We start from the raw sequence: 21,817 nt of genomic DNA, 5'->3' as shown, positions 1-21,817 counted from the left end.
GTCATAAATGCCATATGAGGTGTGCAATTATCGCTCAATTACAGCGATAATTGCACTGTAGAAAGCGAAAGAGCCCTGCGATAATTGCACTGTCCATATCCATGGCAACTGGCAACTCCTTTGGACAATTTCACAATACACCGACAATTTATAAGTAGGTAAGGTCAGTTTGACAAGTAATGCTTGTTCGGGAAATATTCCCCTAAATTACACTCGTGCATCAAAATAAACCTGATAATTTTTTATTCAAGCATGTTGTCAGTAAAACACTGCATTCGGTCATTTTCATATTTTGTTAAAAGAGCCCTCCACCTTCGGTGTCGGGCTCTTTCGCCAAAATATGAAAATAAACTCATGCAGTGTTTAGACAACATGCTTTCAAAAAAATTATCGCTAATTTTGATACACTTGTGCAATTACCTACGAATATTTCCCGAACAAGCACTGTCAAACTGACCTTACCTACTTATAAATTGTCGGTGTATTGTGAAATTGTCCAAAGGAGTTGCCAGGGATATGGACAGTGCAATTATCGCAGGGCTCTTTCGCTTTCTACAGTGCAATTATCGCTGTAATTGGGCGATAATTGCACACCTCATATGGCATTTATGACATATGAGGGAAATATTCACATTAATTTCCGTGTGTTTTATTCACAACGACTTCATTTCTAATTTACCTGTGTTTTTATTGGATTATTGCCCATGCGATATCTGTTGAAAGGGTGATGGTACAAACAATTAAAAACAGAATCGTTTGTTGGTTTAATGGGCGTAACGCAAAAATATTTTTGTATGTAGGTACAGGGTACTCCACAAGTGTGGTATGATGAGACACAACTTTGGAAGTATTCATACAGTTATATATGACTATACGGCATTCATTATAAGCTGGTACTAGATGGCGCTGTGTTTGAAGGTAAGCACACAGAAGAAAAATATAAAACGGCACCAAATTATTGTAAAGTAGAAATATCCAGCATTGCGAACAGAAATAAATTCCACGATTTCGCGCTTGGATCTTTGACATTAACAGCTAATGACATTTCGATAGTTGGTAACAGGAACTACCAGTATCTTATAAAATTCGTCTCGCGTTTTATTTATCGGCGTCTCGTGTTTTAACTAATCACAGTTAAGGTCAAACTTCCCCATGTGTTCTACCGCTAGCTACTTAAAATGAGAGTATAGTCATGTATTTTATTATGACCAATAAACTATCTATCTATGAAAACTAAATTCACAAATTATGGACTTCGGCAATGACTTTCAGCTTTCTGAGTAATACAGGAATAACTCGATAATACGAACTTAATGCTGAAAACCCAAAGCCTCTACGCTCTACGGTATTTCCTTTTTACAGATATCGGTCGATTTATGAAAGACGCCCAAACGGTCGTTGCAGTGTGTAACTTGACACATTGGTATCTATAGCTAATTAGCCATGCAGGAATAACACGATATTAGCAATATATTGCCAAAACCCTAAGGTTCTACCATATTCCATTGCCGACATCTCGATCGATTTATACAAATCTTAAAAGGCGCCCGAACGGCCGACAGTTAGTGAAACTATAAGCTCCCTTTTGAGAAAAAAATGCGATAAAAACCGCTATATTTATTTCATAAATAGGAAGTGAACCCTTTTTGCGCTGCCTATGGTTGTCAACTGTTTACATTCAGATGCTATTGGGCATATGTGGTGTTCTACTTACGGTGCAAGGTGTTAGGTATGTTGGCACATGCTCTTCAAATGCGTAAATGGGAGGCTGTATCTATGGAATATATATTATCTAAGACAAAACGGTTATTTTGATGGCGTTAAAATGATTAGTAATAAAGGTTAAAATATTTTTTTAATATGAGTTTTTAGCGCCGTGACGTCATACAACTTGTTTTTATTCAAATAGTAACCCACATTAAATACGAGGATTAACCGGGGGCAACGTTGCTTGGCTGTAGACAATAAATGAATTATAAATAATAAACCCAAACAGAAGTTAAAATAAAGCCCGTAAAGTTGCAACAACCTGGGACCGAGACCGAGGTGTTTACGAGAAACCGTGTGTTAAAAATGATGGACTGCACCTGCATACGCTGCACGAATTGGGGTGTAGCGGTCATTGCTTTTGTGAGTTTCGGTAAACTTTGTGACTTCCAGTTCTGTAATATTATATTTGAATATCGCCCCCAATTAATTTATATACAAGGTGTCCCACTTGTCTTGAACGGTCAATTATTTCGGAAACTAGCGGGGATATAAAAAAATGATTTATATAAAACATTCTTTAAAATGGAAGGGCCCATTGATGTTTTACTCTGTGTGGAATAATTTTCTTGAGTGTGCGTGGGTGCATAAAGAGGCAATTAACTGAACTGTTTTCGGTAATGAGATGAAAACTAAATGAACGGATTTTTGTAGTTTAACCTTAAGACCAATTTTGTCATTCAAAGAAAGAGATAGTTTCACATTACTTACTATAAGGCGAATTATTGCATAAAACATTTTGTAGTCACTGTACAACACCATTTCGTCATAGTTCTTATTTGACTTTAATTAGATGGCACAATCTTTTTTCATGCTATACTGCCATCTACCTCCCCATGCTCAAGTCAACCGTAACTACACGCTTTTAGACTTTACATAAATTAAATCATTGAATCAAAATTTGTTTCCATAAATTCATTTGATGTTACTATTAGACAAGGTCGCTTTTAATTCACGTCAAAAACAAGAATACTGTTCCGATGTTATCAGCCTGATGGTAGTGGTAACTACTTACCTTAATCCAATAAACTGTTCTCCGGTAAAATTGTAAGGCCAAAGTGAAATCTCAGATTAATAGAAGTATGTTGTTTATTACGACTTTTCGTTACTTATTAAGTATGTACAAACTTTAAATACAAGTATTAAGACTTTCGAATATAAAATTTTAAATAATTAATAAATTTATAAATTATGACCTTAATTAGCGAGAGAGCTAGAATATAATAGTGACATTCGAAAGTCCACTAATTGTATTACTAATGTACAGAATCACACAATTTTATACTTACTTACATGCATAATTTATAAGATAAAAGGTACATAAATAGAAGTAATACTTTTCATTTTGTAATAAATAACAATTCTAGCACAGAAAGAGGCACCTAATTAGTTATTTGAGAAATAGAAACATTATATCGAATGATTCCAGTTCATTAAAATTTTAATCTTTGGTTCAATTAATTTACTGCAATTCTAATAACAACACAAAAAGACTAATTAGATTTTGTAAAAATGACTTATAAATAAGGACGTTTGTTGTTGTGCTATATTTCATTGAATGGGGTTAATACTGTGGACACCTGCTTACACACTTTGTATATATAACTCGAGCTACCTGGACCAAATTTGCTAGTCATCGATATCAATCATGACGAATGAAAATAAGAGTTACAGTAATTAAACAAGTATCTATACTCGACTTATTGTTACAATTGTGCCAAATTATTTGTAACAAATTACTTAGGTAAAGGAATACGTAGCATCCTCTTCCTGTATCGCATCATTGTTTTAAGAGAGCGAGCAATAAAAATACGCAATAGAAACTGATAACATTTTTAACAAAAAAACACTTAAAGGTAAATGGCACAAAACACGATAAATATTGTACAAATCATTAACTATGCCCATATAAAAATAGTCCGAAAAAACGCGTAATATAGACAGAAACGAACGAAAACAAAACTTACAACAAGTATTCCGATTGCTAATAATTGAAATAATTTAAACCGTATTTTCGTATTGAAACTAATTGGAGAATGTCTCAGAAATCACTTTTACACAGTAAACGGCGGTGTCTGTATTGTCGAACTATACCACGATTATCAATCGTCACTTTACACGTTAATTTATTTACAAGGCAGTCAGCCCATAGTCCGACTTAATGATAGGCGACGCACTTTGTGTCGGTGCACAACCAGGTGATAAAGATAATGGCGCTAATGACGAACCTATATGTCCCATATGGATGTTCTGTCCACCATGAAGCATTCCGGGATGATGTAAATTAGGTGCGCCCATAGGATGAGCATGTGAATGACTTATAGCAGAAGGAATTTGGTGACCGCCCGATAATGGAACGTCTAACATATTTTCTCCTAGTCCCTCTATGTCGCCCCTGGAGCTGTTTTTCCGTCGATCATTATTATTACCCGAAGTGCTGTTTTGTGTTTTTCCGCGTCCTTTCGTCACAGGTTTGCTTGTCGTTGTCGTGACCCCAGCGGGATTGGTTTTTCTCCTTACATTTTTCGTGTTGGGTAATTTGTTATCTTTCTTCCATTTCATTCTTCTATTCTGAAACCAGATTTTAATTTGTCTTTCAGAAAGCACTAACGTGTGAGCTATTTCTATTCGCCGTCGTCTCGTTAAATATCTATTATAGTGGAATTCTTTTTCGAGCTCTAATATTTGATGTCTCGTATAGGCGGTCCTTTGTCGTTTCGGTTCCATTCCCGGCACGAAGGTACCGCTAGCTGCAAAATAATACATTGAATTAGTGACCCGTCCTTAATAAAAGCATGAGATATTATTTTGTGTGGGAATGTGTATTGGCACTAAATTAATGGGCTGGGTAATCGAGAAATTAAAGCAAGTAGTGCATGTAGATGATCGTAAATTTCTAGAGGTTCAAGTAACGCAAGGTCCAGATTCTTTCGTGACTACAGTATATTATTTATGATGCATTCAGATTTTGTAAGAAATTAGATTTCAGTTACTTCCGTTTTTAATCCAAAAATCGCCGATTCAGGCACTTTTGTACAAATGTAGGTTTAGATTTTCGCATGAGCTACCACCAAAATCACTTTTATACTTATAGTAAGCATATTCCTATGATGGCTTGCAGGTTGGATTTGCAGCTTCAAACAGAAAACACAGTGATTATTTTCTTACGCTAAATCAAGTGACCTAAAACGAACATTGAACATCCATGTTTACACGCGTCTGTTGAAAGAACCAACAGTTAAACAGAGGAAAAGATCAACGCATTTTATTCCTCCAACACCTCTGACCACAGAGACCGCCGAATAACAAAAAAATAACGATTTAAGTCAATACTATGATCTCGATTATGATTAAATGATCACAAAAAATTCGAGACGTCGATCATGGTATTCAAGTCTGCAAATTCGATTCCAAAAATTCTGCGGCTACGGGTGGTGGGAAAATACTTTTTTATTATACCTGAATTACAATCTCCGTTTTAAACACTCAAATGCGTGCGAAAAAGGGCTTTTAAAACACACGTGCTTTAAAGTTGCTAAGTAACGATACTTCAAGTATGACTTTTGAAACTGTCATCTGGATGAAATAAAAAATCCTCTTAGGTCGCTTTCTGTAAATGCAGAACATTTCTTTGGCTTTTGTACCTATCCTTTGGTTGAAGCTTTCACAAACGCGCGTAATTTAGGGTATGCTTCCAAATCTGTACTTCCACTTTTTAATCGCAGCATTGCTTTAAAGTTTTGAATGAATGCACCAAAATATAGAAGATTTAAATACCTTTGACATTTCCTTCATATATTCCAGCATTATGGATGCATTTAAGACTTTATTCGTAAGTAACTTCCTATTCATCCATGGAAACAACTTTTCATATTCTTTATAATAGGCTTTACTGGAGTTGAATTTTACACCTACCAACGTTTGTTTAGATTTTACAACAATCGATTTAATGGACGGTGTATTATCTTTTTTGCACGATCGGTTATAGTCGGCTACTTACTAATTCATTTTCAAGGCGGTAAGGTGCACTTACCAACCTAGGGCGGTAAGTGTATCATAGCAACGTGCTTAGCAACCAAGTGACAGTTACAGTAACATGCGACAAGTAGGATATGTGTCAAAAATCAAAGTATTGTTTATTAATGTGGAAGTTAAATGTACAATTTGCAAGTTACAAAAATTAGTTCGGGAATTAGACAGGCAATTGGAAAACACGGTGTTTACAGATTCTTCACACTCAGCAGTCGATAGCGGATTTGAATTAGTACGGTATGAAATAGCAGGTTCTGTTGATGGCAACGAAGATGATGAAGGGTTCCCTGGAGTTCCACATAAAATCTTCTGAGCGGTTTCAATCTTGTTAGTTAATGACTCACCAAGTACGTGTCATCGGGTGCTTCCGTAAGAAATTTATGGAAATCTGCTTTAGAAAAAACGCTAGATTTTTTTGGCTGATACCCAACGTTCTTTCTTTTCAAAAATGCTATCAGCGTATTGTATTTAGAAATATCAACACACCTTCTTAGAAAAATCATATTTTCAACATGGAATAATCACACCATAAGCCATTTCAATCCTTCACTACGTTGAACAAAATATGCTAACACAATTTTTTCACTTATGTCAGTTTGACATTTACTTTCACACCATTTAAGGAAAGAATCATATGCGGCTTCATATCTACTTTTAAATTTTTCGGGAATGATCGATGCGCAGCCAATACTCCATGCATCTTCTATTTCGAAATCTTCTGAATCATTTAGGTATGTTCACTTAGTCTCAACCATTGAGTTAGAAAACTAATGGAGGGAATATAATGGTAGAGGGGGTAAGAATTTTTGTAGACGGAAGTTGCCACAGATAGAGGCCACTCGCGTGGATAGGTTCCCGTGAAGGTACATTTTGGCCGACATTATTTGACATATGAAAACGCGGGTCCTGTCACTGTCAGTTTTCCACCAAATTCAAATTTTATGAAATTTGCCATTTTAAAGTACCTAATAATTCCGGATCGGTTTGTGCTCTGGTTTATATAAATAACTAACTGCCGCATACTGTTTTTATCACACGCAATTTTGTGAATTGAGAATGATTAGCTGCGTATCATGCAAAATTTCTCATAAAGGGAAGGGAAGGGCATTTCCTTTCATCGGTAAGACATGTCATTTATCTTGTTGTAGGCGAGGTTGTAGGTACCTAGTGTATGTTTCTTAGTTTTCCAAACGAACCGGTACTTCGAGCAAAATGGTAATATTACATTTGTAAATATATCTCAAGAACAGCTCTCGAAATTTACTTTTGTGCTCACAACGCTTCATTGATTGTGATTTCGACCAAAGGTTGCACCGGAAAATGTTCATCAAATATCTCGTCAAATATGGAAATATGCAGTAAGTACTATCAAAACTTGTAATGAACCTGAGACCAACCAATCAATTGTAGCTATTGATCAACACAGTGAATTTAATGGGAGTTGTCAAGTTGTAGTGGCTATAGTAAACTGGCCTTAATTATACCAATGGAACACATCGATGTATATTTAGATTTGTAATCAATGATTATATTAAATCTGCATACTTTCCCATCCTTCTCTATTCTGTTTACTTTACCACGATCATGTATTTTACTCCTTCTATACGTTTTTTTTGTTATTATTCCTATTAGTGGAAAGAAAATTATATCTCTACGCCACTGAACTGAGACGCTAATGATAACGGAAGTGGTGTGGTACTTTAATCACAGTTAGAGGCCACTTTTGGTTCCCGTGGTCTACGTCTGGCCAAGCATTTGATTCCCTCCATTAGTTTTCTAACTCAATGGTCTCAACCAAACCACGTTTCGCGCACGTGTTGTTTTGTTTTCAAAAACAGAAACGTAACTGTAGCAACCCACAAAAAATTACTGAACCCATTGTGATGCTACCACATTGATACATTCGAATTTAGTTTTTCTCCAACCACCTGAATAAGACGCTATTTTGTGACAGTGTTCGGTACGTAAAATTGACGTTTTGCGGATTAATCGTTTTCACCATGGCAACTGTACAAAAAGTAGATACTTTTGGTCCTAGTACCAAAAAGAAATTGACCTTGAAAGTTGGCCAATTAAAAAATTACAATCACGGAGATATGTCACATTGACATCGTTTTACATTGCAGGTTATAAGATATTTCTATACATACAAATCAAATCTTTTTGCATATAAATGCAAATAATGATGTCACCTATACGTATGTACATGTATTGAAAATGATTTACGCTCGCTATTTTTATTTAAACCATGTGTAACGTAATTTACATATTCGATGAACGTAATTTTAATACGTATACAACCCGCCGTCGCGCGTAACGCCATCTACTTCAGACCCCTTGCACTATTATCTGTCATTTTGAATTCAAAATTTGAAAAAGTTAATTGCAATTAATTTTAATTAAAAAACTGTATGGTAAGTTTTTTATTTCAATACAAAATATAACAATATTAATTGTGTATACAATAAAATGACTGAAACTGATAGCGACATGGATTGCACTCCGCCAGAGATTATAGAAACGGCAGAACATGCTACCTCAAGATTTGCTCCCTACAAAGTCGCGAGAGGTGAGAAGTAAGAACGAATAGGTTATAAGTTAACCTAAAAACTAGAGTGGCATGACACGTGAGGACAAGAAAGCAGAAGTTCTTATACTAGTAGTGAAACTGTGACTGAATCTAAATTCGAATATAATTTGAAGTAAAGGGGGTTGGAGAAAAAATTTTATGTTTTATTCGTACAAAAAATGCGTTTTCGGGACTCGGAAGGTTGCTGGACTCCGCTAACGCGTCGTCCAGCAACTATCTTCCTCGTCCCGAAAACTGACATTTTTTGTACTAATGAAACAAATAACTATTATATCAATTATAAATTGATCGTGAAAAAATAGCGTAAGCACCACGGTCAGTAGGTGCTTAAACGATTTCGGATAATATTGCAAACCTCGAGCTGCGCTCTCGGTTTGCAATTATTATCCTCAACCAGTAAAGTACACCTACTGACCTTAATACTTAATATACTATTTCAATGGAAATCTTTTAATTCACAAAGACGATGATTTTTATAAGCAAACGTCAAGTGACATTTCCATGGCAATCGTGAAATTACTAACACCCAGCCCACTTAATTAGACATGTATTAACGTCAATATGACTTCATTGTATTTCCTATTTTTAAATTATACTGCAGGTATAATAAAAAATACTATAAGATACACGTGTATAATTGGTGTTTAAAGCACTTGCAACGTTAAAGGCACTCCGCTTTGCGTCGTGCCCTTAAACTTGATTATACACTTGTATCTTAATATACTATTTAAGTAGAGTTCCATTACAATCAATAAGCATATTATTGCAAGTATCGTAGTATCGATTTAAATCTTTATTTTTTTGTTATTTGCAACATTTTCAATTAACTACATGCAAAATTAGGTTAGGCGGGACTTTGTAACTCGAAGGCCCAATCTTCAAATGAATATAACTTTTTTTTCAGAATTTTTTTCGGGGTGTGCCCTTTCGTGGCAGGAATTTTGAAAATTTTCAACATCGGATAGGGCATACCCGAAAACCTATTCAGAGACGTGTCATTCATCTTTGTAACTCTTATGGTTGCTGAGAAAAAAATTAAAGAAGAAATCCAAATTTCACCATTTCTTTGGAGGTGGCTCCCAAACGAAACACGTTGGACCCTGGGTTGATTTGGAAAAAGTGCTTGTCTTCATCTCCTCTATCAACCAATTTTTTTACATACGGTCACCCTGTATATTTTTACATAAATTTACAAGAAACATTTCAAAATCAAAAGTTTTATATTCATTTCTCAACAAAACATCCACGGGGTAACTAAATCTTGCTGAATCAATATGGCTATGATGGTGATGCATTCAAAGTGAAATTCTTTTTTTGTCCTCTATCGGGTTCCGTAAAAATCTAATGTGGCACCCGTAAGAACTTAAGAAAGGAGTAGTTTGTAACTTCTACATCTACCGTGTTGTGGAAATTCTGATACCAGATACAAATTCCCGAAAAAAGTGCCCATTAAGGTACTAACGGGATTTTTCAAACATTTCAAAAGCGTTTCTTCAGTCACAAAAAGGGGTAACTTTGCCCCCATTTAACCTACGCTGTATCACCGTTGCGGAGATTCCAATTGTGAATCACGAATTTGAATCACCCTGTACACAGCACTAATGTCCTTTAATCCTCTACAGGCATATGGTATGGGGTAATATAACCAAAAGCGATCTCCAAAGAATTCAAGTACTCCAGAATAAATTCCTCAGAATTGCAGTCGACGCCCCCTTGTTCATCGCAAACCAACAACTACAGCAGCTAACCCCACAATTGAGCAGCAGCGAAACACTACAAAATTTCACCTCGATCTCAACAACTGCACTGGTGGAACCCACTACACATCACTGGGTGTATAACTTATTTTCTCCAAAAAAGCTTTTAGAATTGCTACCGCAAGAAGAACCGCAGGGCCTTAAGTCACATCTCGTTCAATGGATTTATAGCTATAGGTACGCCTACTATAGTTGGATATATTCGTAGATAACAAAAATCGGAATAGCTCTTAAATATTTGTATTTTCATAGCTATTGCTTGTGATATTTTTAGTATGGCATAAAAGTCAATGTAGTATTTAGAGCTCTTCCTATCCCCTAGATGGCGCTTTGCGGTGACGTTACATTTTTATTTGTTAACGAATTTTCCACAGACGCTGAAACACTTTCGGTACGAATATCTAAGATGAGATTGACTACCTGCAGGAATTGATGCTACGAAGAGTCAGTCTAAAGCCATTAGGAGTGGAGGATGGGAGCACAACATTAAACAAGGAAGTAAAATTCTTTGTTTCTACTTTTTGTAATATTTTTTTACCAAACAATTCCAACGCCTTCTTAGTGTTCCAATACCCTAATCACTGACTATATTAAACCGTGCCGTTGTCATTAAACCGAATAGAGATCATGACAATGGTTAAAAAACACACGCCAAATGCAAAAACGAATCATTCCAAAGGTACATTAGCTTGGAACTCGTTGAATATTAATTAAATATAACGTAGAAATTAATTCTTACTTTATTAAATAATGTTTTTGCATTGGTAGCAATCATCATCAATAATTTTAGTTACTCTCCGCCAACGTGTGTCAATTAAAGAAGTGTTAATTACCATACAACAATGCGTTACGTCTTTCTGCAGATGTAGCTGAGTGTTATTATCACAGTAGGTACAATACAAGTCATTTGTTATTTGTTATGCTATATTAATTATCTGAAGCAGTATACAGCATTTTACATACTTCTTTCATAATAGAAACGCCTGTAACCTATAGCTTAGAATGCGAAAGCTTCGGCAATCTGAAATGCATTTAATAACATTTTTCCAAAAGATTTACAGTTGTACATTATGTTCTGTTTTATGCAATGATAAATTTATTGTTCATTGACACGGTCTTTTAATTAACAATATAATTTTGTAACCCCAAGGGGTCATTGGATTTGACCCATTTTCAATAGGTTTATTGCTTGTGGCATAGAGGTCAATTGTGCAAAGTTTGAACCAAATCGGTCGAAGCGTTTGACAGTTATCGTGTTCACGGACAGACGGACACCATCGACTCCCCTATAAAGCTTGCATCGCTTTGCTCTGCCGCTTAATAAACCCTGAACATACCCCTATACAGTCTGTTTCAAATTAAGTCAGCACTATTGCTAACTTTCTTAGTTGTAGAGTTAAAAAGACGGTTAAATTACACAAACTGTGTATTTTTGTCTACTGAATCCAAATCTGCCATTAAAACAAAACAACATCGCATTTTTCAGATAATAACAAAAATGTAACTTTGTTATATGGAACACCCGGTATACTATAATATCATATGACACCTTATTAAATTTTCTACAAAAGTTCTTAGTGCACCATAGCCAAAATACTTCGAATAACCAAGAATTTTCAATTATTTTCATTTAGATCTAGTTATCTACGAAAATTGTAAAATGACTTGTTTGTTGTAAAGTATCTGACAGCTAACCAAGTTTATTACATAATCCTGTTTAAATTTATTTCCTAGAAAATATGCTTTTGACGCGTCCTATACTGAAGAAAATGTTTTTGAACATAGGTAGGTATCTATTGTAACTTGTAAGTTATTAACGAGCTCCTAGCGAGTTTATAATTTTGTTGTGTCTGTCTGTCCGTCCGTCCGTCCGTCCGTTAGCACGATAACTCAAACGAATGGACCGATTACGATGAAATTTTGCAGGTGGATTCTTTATCAAATTTGTAGATCGGAGTTCGTGAATTGGCAATGTAGTCCAAAAAATAAAGTAGGCCCTTTTGACATCTCCGTTAGTTATGAACCGAATTGCATGAAATTCAATATGCGCATAGCTTTAGCCATATAAAACACAATTCCAAAAGTTGAACCTAATCGATCAGCATTCACAGTGCCCTTTGCGCATCTCGACCATTTACAGACCGAATTGCAAACTTTCTTATTTATGAAGGTATTTAAATGAAATTTGATACATAGCCACTTGGAATAAAAGTAAATTTAACGCCAGTTTCAAAATTTGGTTTTGCGCATGCGCAGTGCCAACTTCCTTATTTATGGAGGCAATTAAATAAAATTTGATACATAGGCACTTGGAATAAAACCAAATTTTACGCCAGTTTCAAAATTTTGTTTTGCGCATGCGCAGTGCCAACTTTCTGATTTATAGGGGGATTTAAATGAAATTTGGTGCATAACCACTTGGAATAAATGAAAATTTAACAACAGTTTCAAAATTTGATTTTGCGCATGCGCAGCTTATTTATGGAGGCATTCTAATGAAATTTCATACATATACACTTTAAATAAAAGCAAAACCAACATCAGGTTTAAAATTTGGTTTTGCACATGCTATAGCCATACCCAGGAGCTCGTTTGCTATATTTGTTTAATTTATTTTTATATGTATTACTTATTTCCCCTGCCTGTTATTCTTGTTTTGTTAACAACCTACTATAGTAAGTCCTAGTTCCAGTTAATGAAAATAACTGAAATTGGTTCTTGAAGTATTTTGGCTATGGTTCATTAAGAACCTTTGTAGAGAATTTAATAAACTGTCTTATGGTGTAATAATATACAAGGTGTTCCACATCAAAAGTCACATGTTTTTTTTTGTTTTTTTTAATTACAGGTTTGGATTCAGTAGAAAAAAAAATCACATTTTCTACCTCTAAAACTATAAAAGTTGGCAATAGTGCCGACTTAATTTGAAACAAACTGTATACTATTACAATGAAACAAGTGATGTCTTGGCCGAAATGGCAGGCGCCTGAGCTCAACCCATATTTTTCGTACCGTGAGCCCTTGGTGCGAATGTCGGAGTCCGTTGCATAACAGTCTTAGTAAATAATTTTATTCACAATCATATATGTAATATGTCAATTGCCAACTATTTTGAAGTTTGGAAGTGAGCAATTGTTTGACATCTTTTGCGAACCCCTTTTGAGGTCGGCAAAGTACTTCCCAACCTGCACGCCAATGCCGACTTGATTTCAGTATTAAGCTCACGCTGGTGTTTTGTGATTGCGATTGATTTTCAAGTAGATTGCTCTTGAGGTAGTCTCCATTCGTACTTCTGCGTTTATTTGGATGACAATTTAAATAAAACGACAACAAACTACTTTTTATTTTGATAATAACTATACACATTTTACTGAACCGCATAAATTCAAGTTTAGCAACTAATTCGCTCAATGTTTTTCATTGTCGTTGGTGGAATTAGAGTAATGAAAATGAAAATTAAATGTTGCCTGATCATCATAGCCTCTAATATTTAAGGACAAACCTTGCTGCAATTTCTGATTAGAAAATTGAAATTCTTGATTTGAAGCGTAAGACACAGTTTTCTTAGGACTTTTAGTGTTTGATATCGATATTTTGTTTTGTAAAAACACATGACTTTTTTGGGACATAGCCAACATTTTTCCTTTTCAAGTATGCTATCAATTTAGCGAACTTCGAGATGTCAACTTGATGTTTAATGTTAAGAGTACTTTTCAACATGGAATATGTTGACTATAATGTACTAGGTTTTTTACTTTCCCCAACTTCACTCAAGTAAGCCAATACCACGTTTTCGGAATAAAAATTCTTTGCTCCTTTTTGAGCGCACCAATTCTTGTAACTGACATATGTTTTTTCATATCGGGACTTACTCTTTATCGGCAACAAATTATTTGACAATTTTGCGGCAGCCGCTCTAAGTTCAGGTGGGGTGCTTTCCAAAACACTACAATCACTATCTGATGACATTTTTATTTAAAATAATGCACCGCCTGCACAAAAGGGAACTGAAAATGTCAACAGTTTTTCAATTTTTTATATGCAAAGCCTACCATGCGTTAAAAAAAGTTGTTCAGAGAAGGCGAATCATCCTGAGGGCAGCACCTGTCCAGCCTGATAATCTTGCTGCGCTCATTATCCTACCCGAGTATACACAATATGAATTTCAACGTGATCAATTTGAAAACTTCCTTCTACATGATTCGGGTGAAAGAGACAATGAACGCATTCTAATTTTTGGAAAATCTTCGTATGGAAATTGGTCTCAAGAAATGAAAAAAATTTATGTGGATGGAACATTTCGCATTGCTACACAATTGTTTGGCCAGGTATATGTCATTATGGCTGAACGAGGAGGTTTTGTGTTTTCGGTTGCCTACTGTTTGCTACCCAATAAACAGCAGAGAACATATGAAAAAATGTTCCAAAACCCACTCGTGGGTATTGCCGCGTAACACAAAGTATTGAAACGACGCATCGTCACCAAAAGCACACAAAATGTCGAATCTGCATATTGAAGCACGTCCACGTCCAGAGAAAGAAAGGAGTTAAATAAGTAAAATAAAGTTTCAAAGAAATATTACCATACATAAGAAAGTTGGGTATGAGCAGCCTGTGCAGTCACTGCGTATGCCCACATAATTTTTACTATGTGCGAAATGTTTACCTTTACTAGAAGCGCCTGTGGTTAAAATTTCAAAGAAATATCTCCATAAATAAGAATTTTGCCACTGCGCAGTATGCCCACACATCACTGCGCATGCCCACACATTATTTTTACTATATGCGAAACGTTTGCCTTTACTAGAAGCGTCTGTGGTTAAAATTTCAAAGCAATATCTCCATAAATAAGAAAGTTGGCATTGCGCAGTCACTGCGCATGCCCACATAATTTTTGGCCAAACTTTTTGCCAGATTCTATTTCCACAGATTTCAAACTGGCAGCAATAAATGCTATGCGGTCTGCGTTTACAAATTCAAATTTTTTTGGATGTCTTTTTCATTTGATGAAAAATATGAAAAAAAAGTTAGCGGGAGAAGGATTGACAATAATGATGCAGACTTCGCTTTGGCTGCTAGGAAAATTGTAGCTCTGGCATTTGTGCCTATCGATAATCTTGACGACGCATTCGAGGAACTCAGCGAGTCAACACCAGTAGAACTTGAACCAATATTACACTGGTTCGCCTACATTGGGCGCCCTAATCGAAGGGGAAATCGAAGAGAGTCAACCTTTCCACCAGAATTATGGACTGTTTTTGAAAGAACATTAAATGGCGATGCAAGGACAAATAATATTGTGGAAGCTGCGCACAGAGCACTACAGGCCGAGATGGGAATGGATCACCCAACGCGTTGGAAATTTATTGACTCTCTTAAAAAAGTTCAATCGGGAAGAGACCAAACATTTGAGGAGTATATCCGTGGTGACGGGCCAATTCCAAAAAGAAGAAAATATATACAAGCTGACAATAGAATACTAAATATTCTGCAAGATAGAAATAATAGAACACACAACGAACTCCTTCAAGGAATTGCTCACAATTTTTTGATGAACTAGTGTAATGTGTCATATAACGGTTTATTTACGCCCGAGGCATCATGTTTATTATATTGACCATGTAATATTATATTACAAATAATAAAATGTATTTTGTAAAACATATGATTTTCTTTATTTTATTTTTTATTTGTTTATGGCGTCCAGGTAATTAACTAACGATTATTATTAGAAATTTGAGATAATTATAAGATTTGCCTCATTGTGTTGTGACCTGTATGAATAAAATCATTATTAATTACATTGAATACAATTCGCATAAAGCAAAAGTTCAATTTATTTATTAAACAATGTGCTGGTGATAGAGAAAAATAAATTGTAGGACCGAAATGACCGGGACCGAAACGGCCGGGACCGAAATGACCGGGACCGAAATGGCGGGTCCAAAATGGCGGGACCGAAACGGCGGGACCGAAATGTCCTGCTCCGAGCTATTCTCGTGTGATTAAGAGAGGACAACCCTGTTGAATTTGATTGTTTTCTCTTTATTAATGATTTAAAAGGAACAAATAGAAACAATACCTACCGGTCTTTCAGTGTCGAGTTAAACTTACCTGACGGTTAATTTTTATGCAAGCAAACAAATGCATTTAAATAGGTGATCTGTCACACAAGTTTAACTGAAACATGAAAGACCCGTCCTATATCGTTTATAATAAATGAATTTCATTCAATTAGTAAACAATTTGATTGAAAAAATAAAATAGTTATTAATGAAACGTATACATCAGATTGTGTCATATTATTTCATGTAATCCTTTGTTAAAAATATCATCTACACCTCTGACATTATCAAGAAGCGAACGGTAAACGATTCATGTTTGGTGAATAAATAGTGATTGTTGATATAGAGGTATGTCGGGAAATAGTTCAAAAGCGATCTGAATCGCTTGTTATCGTCATTCCTATTACTTGAACGATGATTGTGCACATTATTAAACACAAAACAACAATTGCACCGCCTGACTGGGATGAAGCAAGGTCATGTTTTGTATTTGGTGTGGTCCTGAATTTATTATAGGGTCATGGTTTCATTTTTTATAGAAAATTAATTTTGCTTTTTTTCGTGATATAGGTACAATTTTACAACCTGGACGCGACCGTTTTAATTAAGCTACTCACCGTAAAGGGGTTCGCGTACAGAATAATTTTCAAATTAGTGGAACCTAATGTAATAGGCAATGGCGTATGTGGAGTCAGAAGTTGATTCATAACTTAATGGGTGGCAATCGATAAGGACAAGGATTGTTATGAATGATTCTTTTAAAACCTACCTCAAATAACAAAGTGAGGCGCTTTCATTACAGATGATAAGCTTGATATTGTGGTACGAAAATAAATTGGATTGTCTAACTTGAACGTAAACCACAAATCAGGTACATTCCAGCATTCCAAACTGAACGATACAGAACATGGACTTGACAGCGGTCTCGATGGTCAGAGTTAAAATTTGTGTTGTACATGCAACTAATATTAATGCTTTGAAGTGGGGAAAAATTGAAGGGTTGCCTGATATAACACCATTTTCCCTTTAAGGTATTCGAAAATTCTTGTGGGATTTAGAATGGAATAAAAATCGGTGCTTGCTATTTGAACCGACGTACGTAAAACGGAAACCCAACAGAAGGAGCAGATAACAGATTATCATTAATGAAGATAAGCATTTAAAAATATTTGCCTAGTTTTCTCGGCACCTACGTAACGAAACAAACGTTAATAGACTATTAGTCACACATTGTTCAAAGGAACAAGATACTTATCTATTAATCTAAAGAAGTAATCCTTTAGTGCTGTACTTTGCTCGCGGGCACGATGAAGTATAGTGTACTGCAGCTTATAAAAGTATATATACTCCTACTATATAGAAACATTGAATAAAAAGTGTTTTTATTCAATGATAGAAACTACTTTTGTAGTTTTGCATTTCATTTATTATATTCAGATTTAACATTACTTGAAGTGCAGTTTGATGTAATAAGGCATAGTATGATTAACTACCTACAATTTTTCCATCATAAATGGTTAGGAATGAGAGGATCGCTATAGAAAATTTAATATAGTCTTACTTGGCAGTAGCATTGGTTATACACTAAGACATGCTTCTGCATGCTACGATCTACGTGCTTTACTTACTCGTACATCGACAATAATATCTACAATATCAAAATTGACGTAGCAATATTAATGAATGAATAGCGTGTTGTCTATATACAGGAAAATATTTCCTAAGGACTTGTTTCTAGATTTTACTTTATATATCGGTGGTGGAGTTAAAAAATTATTAGAGCATAGTAGAGAAATTAAAAGGACAATATAATTGATTTATTCTAACCAAAAATTACCAAAAGCTACCTCCATTTGTGACATTTCTGGGTTCTAACTTTTATAACATGATCAAAACTTTATCTAACACTTGATTTTCAATTTTGGCTTGTTGGTTCCTTTAAAATTATTTCTCTTCATACCTACAGTCTCTTATGAAGGTGAATGTACACTAGACTCCAAACTGCAAGTGCATTCATACCTACACTACTAGGTATATTTTTAGACATAAATTACTTTTTGCGGCAGCCTTACGAACAGTATAAGGGAATATGCTCAAAATGTCACAAACGTATTGGATAATTGCGCAGATATATACCAAAATCACATTTTGAAATCATTTAGCGAAAACTCAAAACATATTAGCTTGGTTTTTCCATTTCTGGTAATATCAGATTGTCCATTAATCAATTAGGTAACACTGAGTACTGTGTTACGGATCCTGTAATGACAACAGTTGACAAAGTACTTAGCATTAGGCATGTAGCCAACAAAACTACGAGTACAAAGACAAATTTGAGACAAGGTAACAGCTAAACGACTTTTAATCTATGCTTTTTTTATTTTCCCTTTCATTTGGTTATACACTGTCTAGTTTCAAAGATGCTGATTAAATTCTCTGTTACTTAATCACTTGATCTAAAATTAGGCTTGCTTGATTCCCTAGCCAATTAAGTAACGGGAATTTTAATCGTCTAAAGTGAAATTGAATTATATTTGATGAAGGCGATAAGGAGTTGAAATCGATGACATTTTGATTTTGATTATTTGTTAGGTACTTTTTGGGTATGGCCAATGTTGGACACACACATAGTGTGCAACATGTGGAAGCTATATAAGGCTACTTATTGTTGATGTAGTTGCCTGTCTCTAACTTATTCCTAATCCTAACCTATAAAGGCAAAGTTAAAAGCAGAAAAATTAATTTAATTAGGTTGTAAACGTCTTTAGTATGGACACAGATAAGAAAAATTCATCTACACAGGAGTTGACGAGGGGATGCACAATTTTAGTACTTGCTTGTGATTGATCAACCAAAACAAAACTTGAAAATTCTACGCGCTGCATGTCCAAACAAAAATGATAAGTTATATGTGGCGTTAAGTACCTACACCAATTCAATAAATTTTAACTAACGATCTTATTATAATGGGAGTTCAATAATTGTTTTGGATGTAGTGGGCAGTAATTTTCTCTTCCTAGTATGAACGTAGGGTCGGTTTCGGTTCGTTTTTGATGGTGAGTGGCAATAAATGCTACTTCAAACATGCGAATAACAACACAACGAAAATACTTGTACGTTTTGAGAAAATGCTGATTATAATTTGCAAAAACCCACAGAAACTCGTAAATTAAAAAGCGGAAGGTCGATAGCTATCGTGTAATATTTTTTGCAATGTGAATCAAGCGTATGTTTTTTTGTGAAAACTGCAAAACAGCCGATTTAACCAGAATCACTGGTTTCCACACCCCACATGCACTTATAATTAATCATCACGACCTAGGTCACGACCTTGAAACAATGCAACCAGACGTGTCTTACGCTTTTAGGCCCCAAAGGTTTTGGATATAATCTAGTGATGAAGATTATTTAATGTGCATCCTGGAATTTTCTTTGAATGAAAGCTGAAGCCGGAAACAATTCTGTTGCAACCTGAATAGGGACTGGTCCATTAAAGAAACCTGGGATAAGAATAAAAGGATTAAAAGTGCGATGATATATCCCCCTTGGAAAATTTCATGGATACCTCATTTTTTACAATATTTGGCACCCCTTTTGAGATAAATTCAAATCATTCTTTGACTGGCGATGCACAAGTCTCTTTCCTTAAAGATTTCTGGAAACGGCTATTAAGTCAACAAAAGATTCAGCTCCAGACATTCATGATATTTCTGATGTTATAACACTGCTCAGACAATGTAAAGGGTTCCTTATTAAGCGCAGGCAAATAGCCCTGTAATATATCACTGACGTTAAACTTAATGCGCACGATATCTGCCAAAAATGTTATTTTCCCTATACTAAATAACGGAAAATAACGCTTTTTGGCCTATAACCTGCACGTCAAGTTTGACGTTTTTGTGACATCACAGAGCTGAATGACATGTGCGGTTATCAGGCGAAGAGTTAACGCAATTGAAACAAAAAATCCGATACAACGGAATACCGACATTTCTTAAGAGCGCATGTGTTTAAATTCTCAAAGCGATTGGAATTTTCTAAACAAAGTTACCGTGTACACGCACGGACAGATTGACGGATAGTCAGTAAAATTATAAGCGATCTCGAAGATCATTAATAAGTAGTAGGTATGGCGACTTTAAAACCAAATAAAGAACCAGAATAGGGCAGATGTCAATTATCAAAAGTGTGTGAGGGTAGGATTGAATCTGCTGGAGTAGTGGATTTTTGAGAATTTTATTTTTCCGAAAGCGCAGTGTAGATTTAAAAGAGAACATGACACAGGTACACCGGCACACTCAGTAACAGATATCCAGATCTCCTTTACTAATAACCATTACCATGACTGTGTTTCTATGACCTTCTAGATGCATATGATTCCGTAATTTTAGAAGCTGTAGCTTTGAAATTATCTATTGCGGGAATTTAAAATATTATAACACGCAGTATTATAAGTTTGTTGAGGGATAGATACGGTATACATACAGAAATAGTTCTAATGAAAGAATAGTGCAAGAATATCTAAGGGGCCTGCGTATTTGAGTCGCTTGTTGTTTAATATGCAGTATGTTATACAAAAGGGGCCCAAGGCGACTTTAATTATGATTTTACGAAAAATTTGTCAATTTGTGACGTTACGATCTTTCCAATCGCATATTGAAACTTCCTGTATCAGTTTCGGCTAAACCGGAAATGGATGCAACTTTTGTATGCTTGTTGAAAAGAGCAATCAATTTGCTGTACACCATAAAATATGCATATGGTTGAGATACACAAAATGGAGAAATTCATAATTCAATATTTAGAAAACTTATGAAATCTAGCATGAAGCTTTCACAAACAAGTGATTTAGGGTAGGTATGCTGTCAAATCTGTTCCACTGTTAATCGCGGTATTTTTTGAAGTTTAGGATGTACCAAAGGGTAAAAGATTTAAATACCTTAGACATTTCCTTCATATATGCCAGCATTATCGATGCATTAAAAACTTTGTTTAAAGGTCTCTTCCTATTCATCCATGTCAACAACTTCATACTCTTTATAGTACGCTTTACTGAACTTGAATTTTGCAGGTACCAACTTTCCTTCTGCTTCTGCAGCAAGCCACTCAATGGACGGTGTTTTATCTTTCTCAACCGCAGTCATTTTATTTACAAAGACGGTGATTTTTAAATGTCAAGCAATCATGGGCCTAGAAATAAGCAGCCCACTCAATTAGACATGCATTCGTCAATATGATTCCATTTGTTTTCCTTATTTTTAAATTATATTGCAGGTATAACACGAAATACTATACCAAACACGTGTATAATAATTGGTCTTTAAAGCACTTCCAACGTTTAAACCCGTTGCGCGTGCTTTAAAGACTTGCTTTTCTTTTTCTGAAATATAGGTACTATTAAATAAATTTGTCCTATTACAATGAGTAATTAAATTGTCATCAAGTTGTAGGATTAGTTTTGATGAAAGTTAAATATTCACATCTTGTTACGTAGAGCATTTCCTACTTTTGGAGAATTTACAAGAAGTCCATCAATTGTTTGAAAACCGTATTCAAAAACGGGAAGTGTGATACAATTTTAGATGTGTTCATGGGATGCTGTACGG

At 35.1% G+C, this 21,817-nt stretch overlaps 1 protein-coding gene across 2 annotated transcripts in view; it reads right to left on the bottom strand.

Moving 5' to 3' along the window:
• Positions 1–2,968: 2,968 nt before the first annotated feature.
• LOC116169544 (homeobox protein Hox-C4-like) overlaps positions 2,969–21,817 on the bottom strand; it is a 56,261-nt gene continuing 37,412 nt past the window's right edge. For both annotated transcript variants that reach the window (XM_031485658.1, XM_031485659.1), the window contains one exon: positions 2,969–4,517. In XM_031485658.1, coding sequence (XP_031341518.1) covers positions 3,898–4,517 — 620 coding nt within the window. In that variant the 3' untranslated portion in view covers positions 2,969–3,897. The remainder of the gene's footprint in view (positions 4,518–21,817) is intronic.

This window comes from Photinus pyralis, unplaced genomic scaffold, assembly GCF_008802855.1.
Source record: "Photinus pyralis isolate 1611_PpyrPB1 unplaced genomic scaffold, Ppyr1.3 Ppyr1.4_LG4, whole genome shotgun sequence".
NCBI classification, from domain to species: Eukaryota; Metazoa; Arthropoda; class Insecta; order Coleoptera; family Lampyridae; genus Photinus; species Photinus pyralis.
Note: the sequence above shows the minus strand (reverse complement) of the source record. Positions and strands in the feature narration are given on the sequence as shown.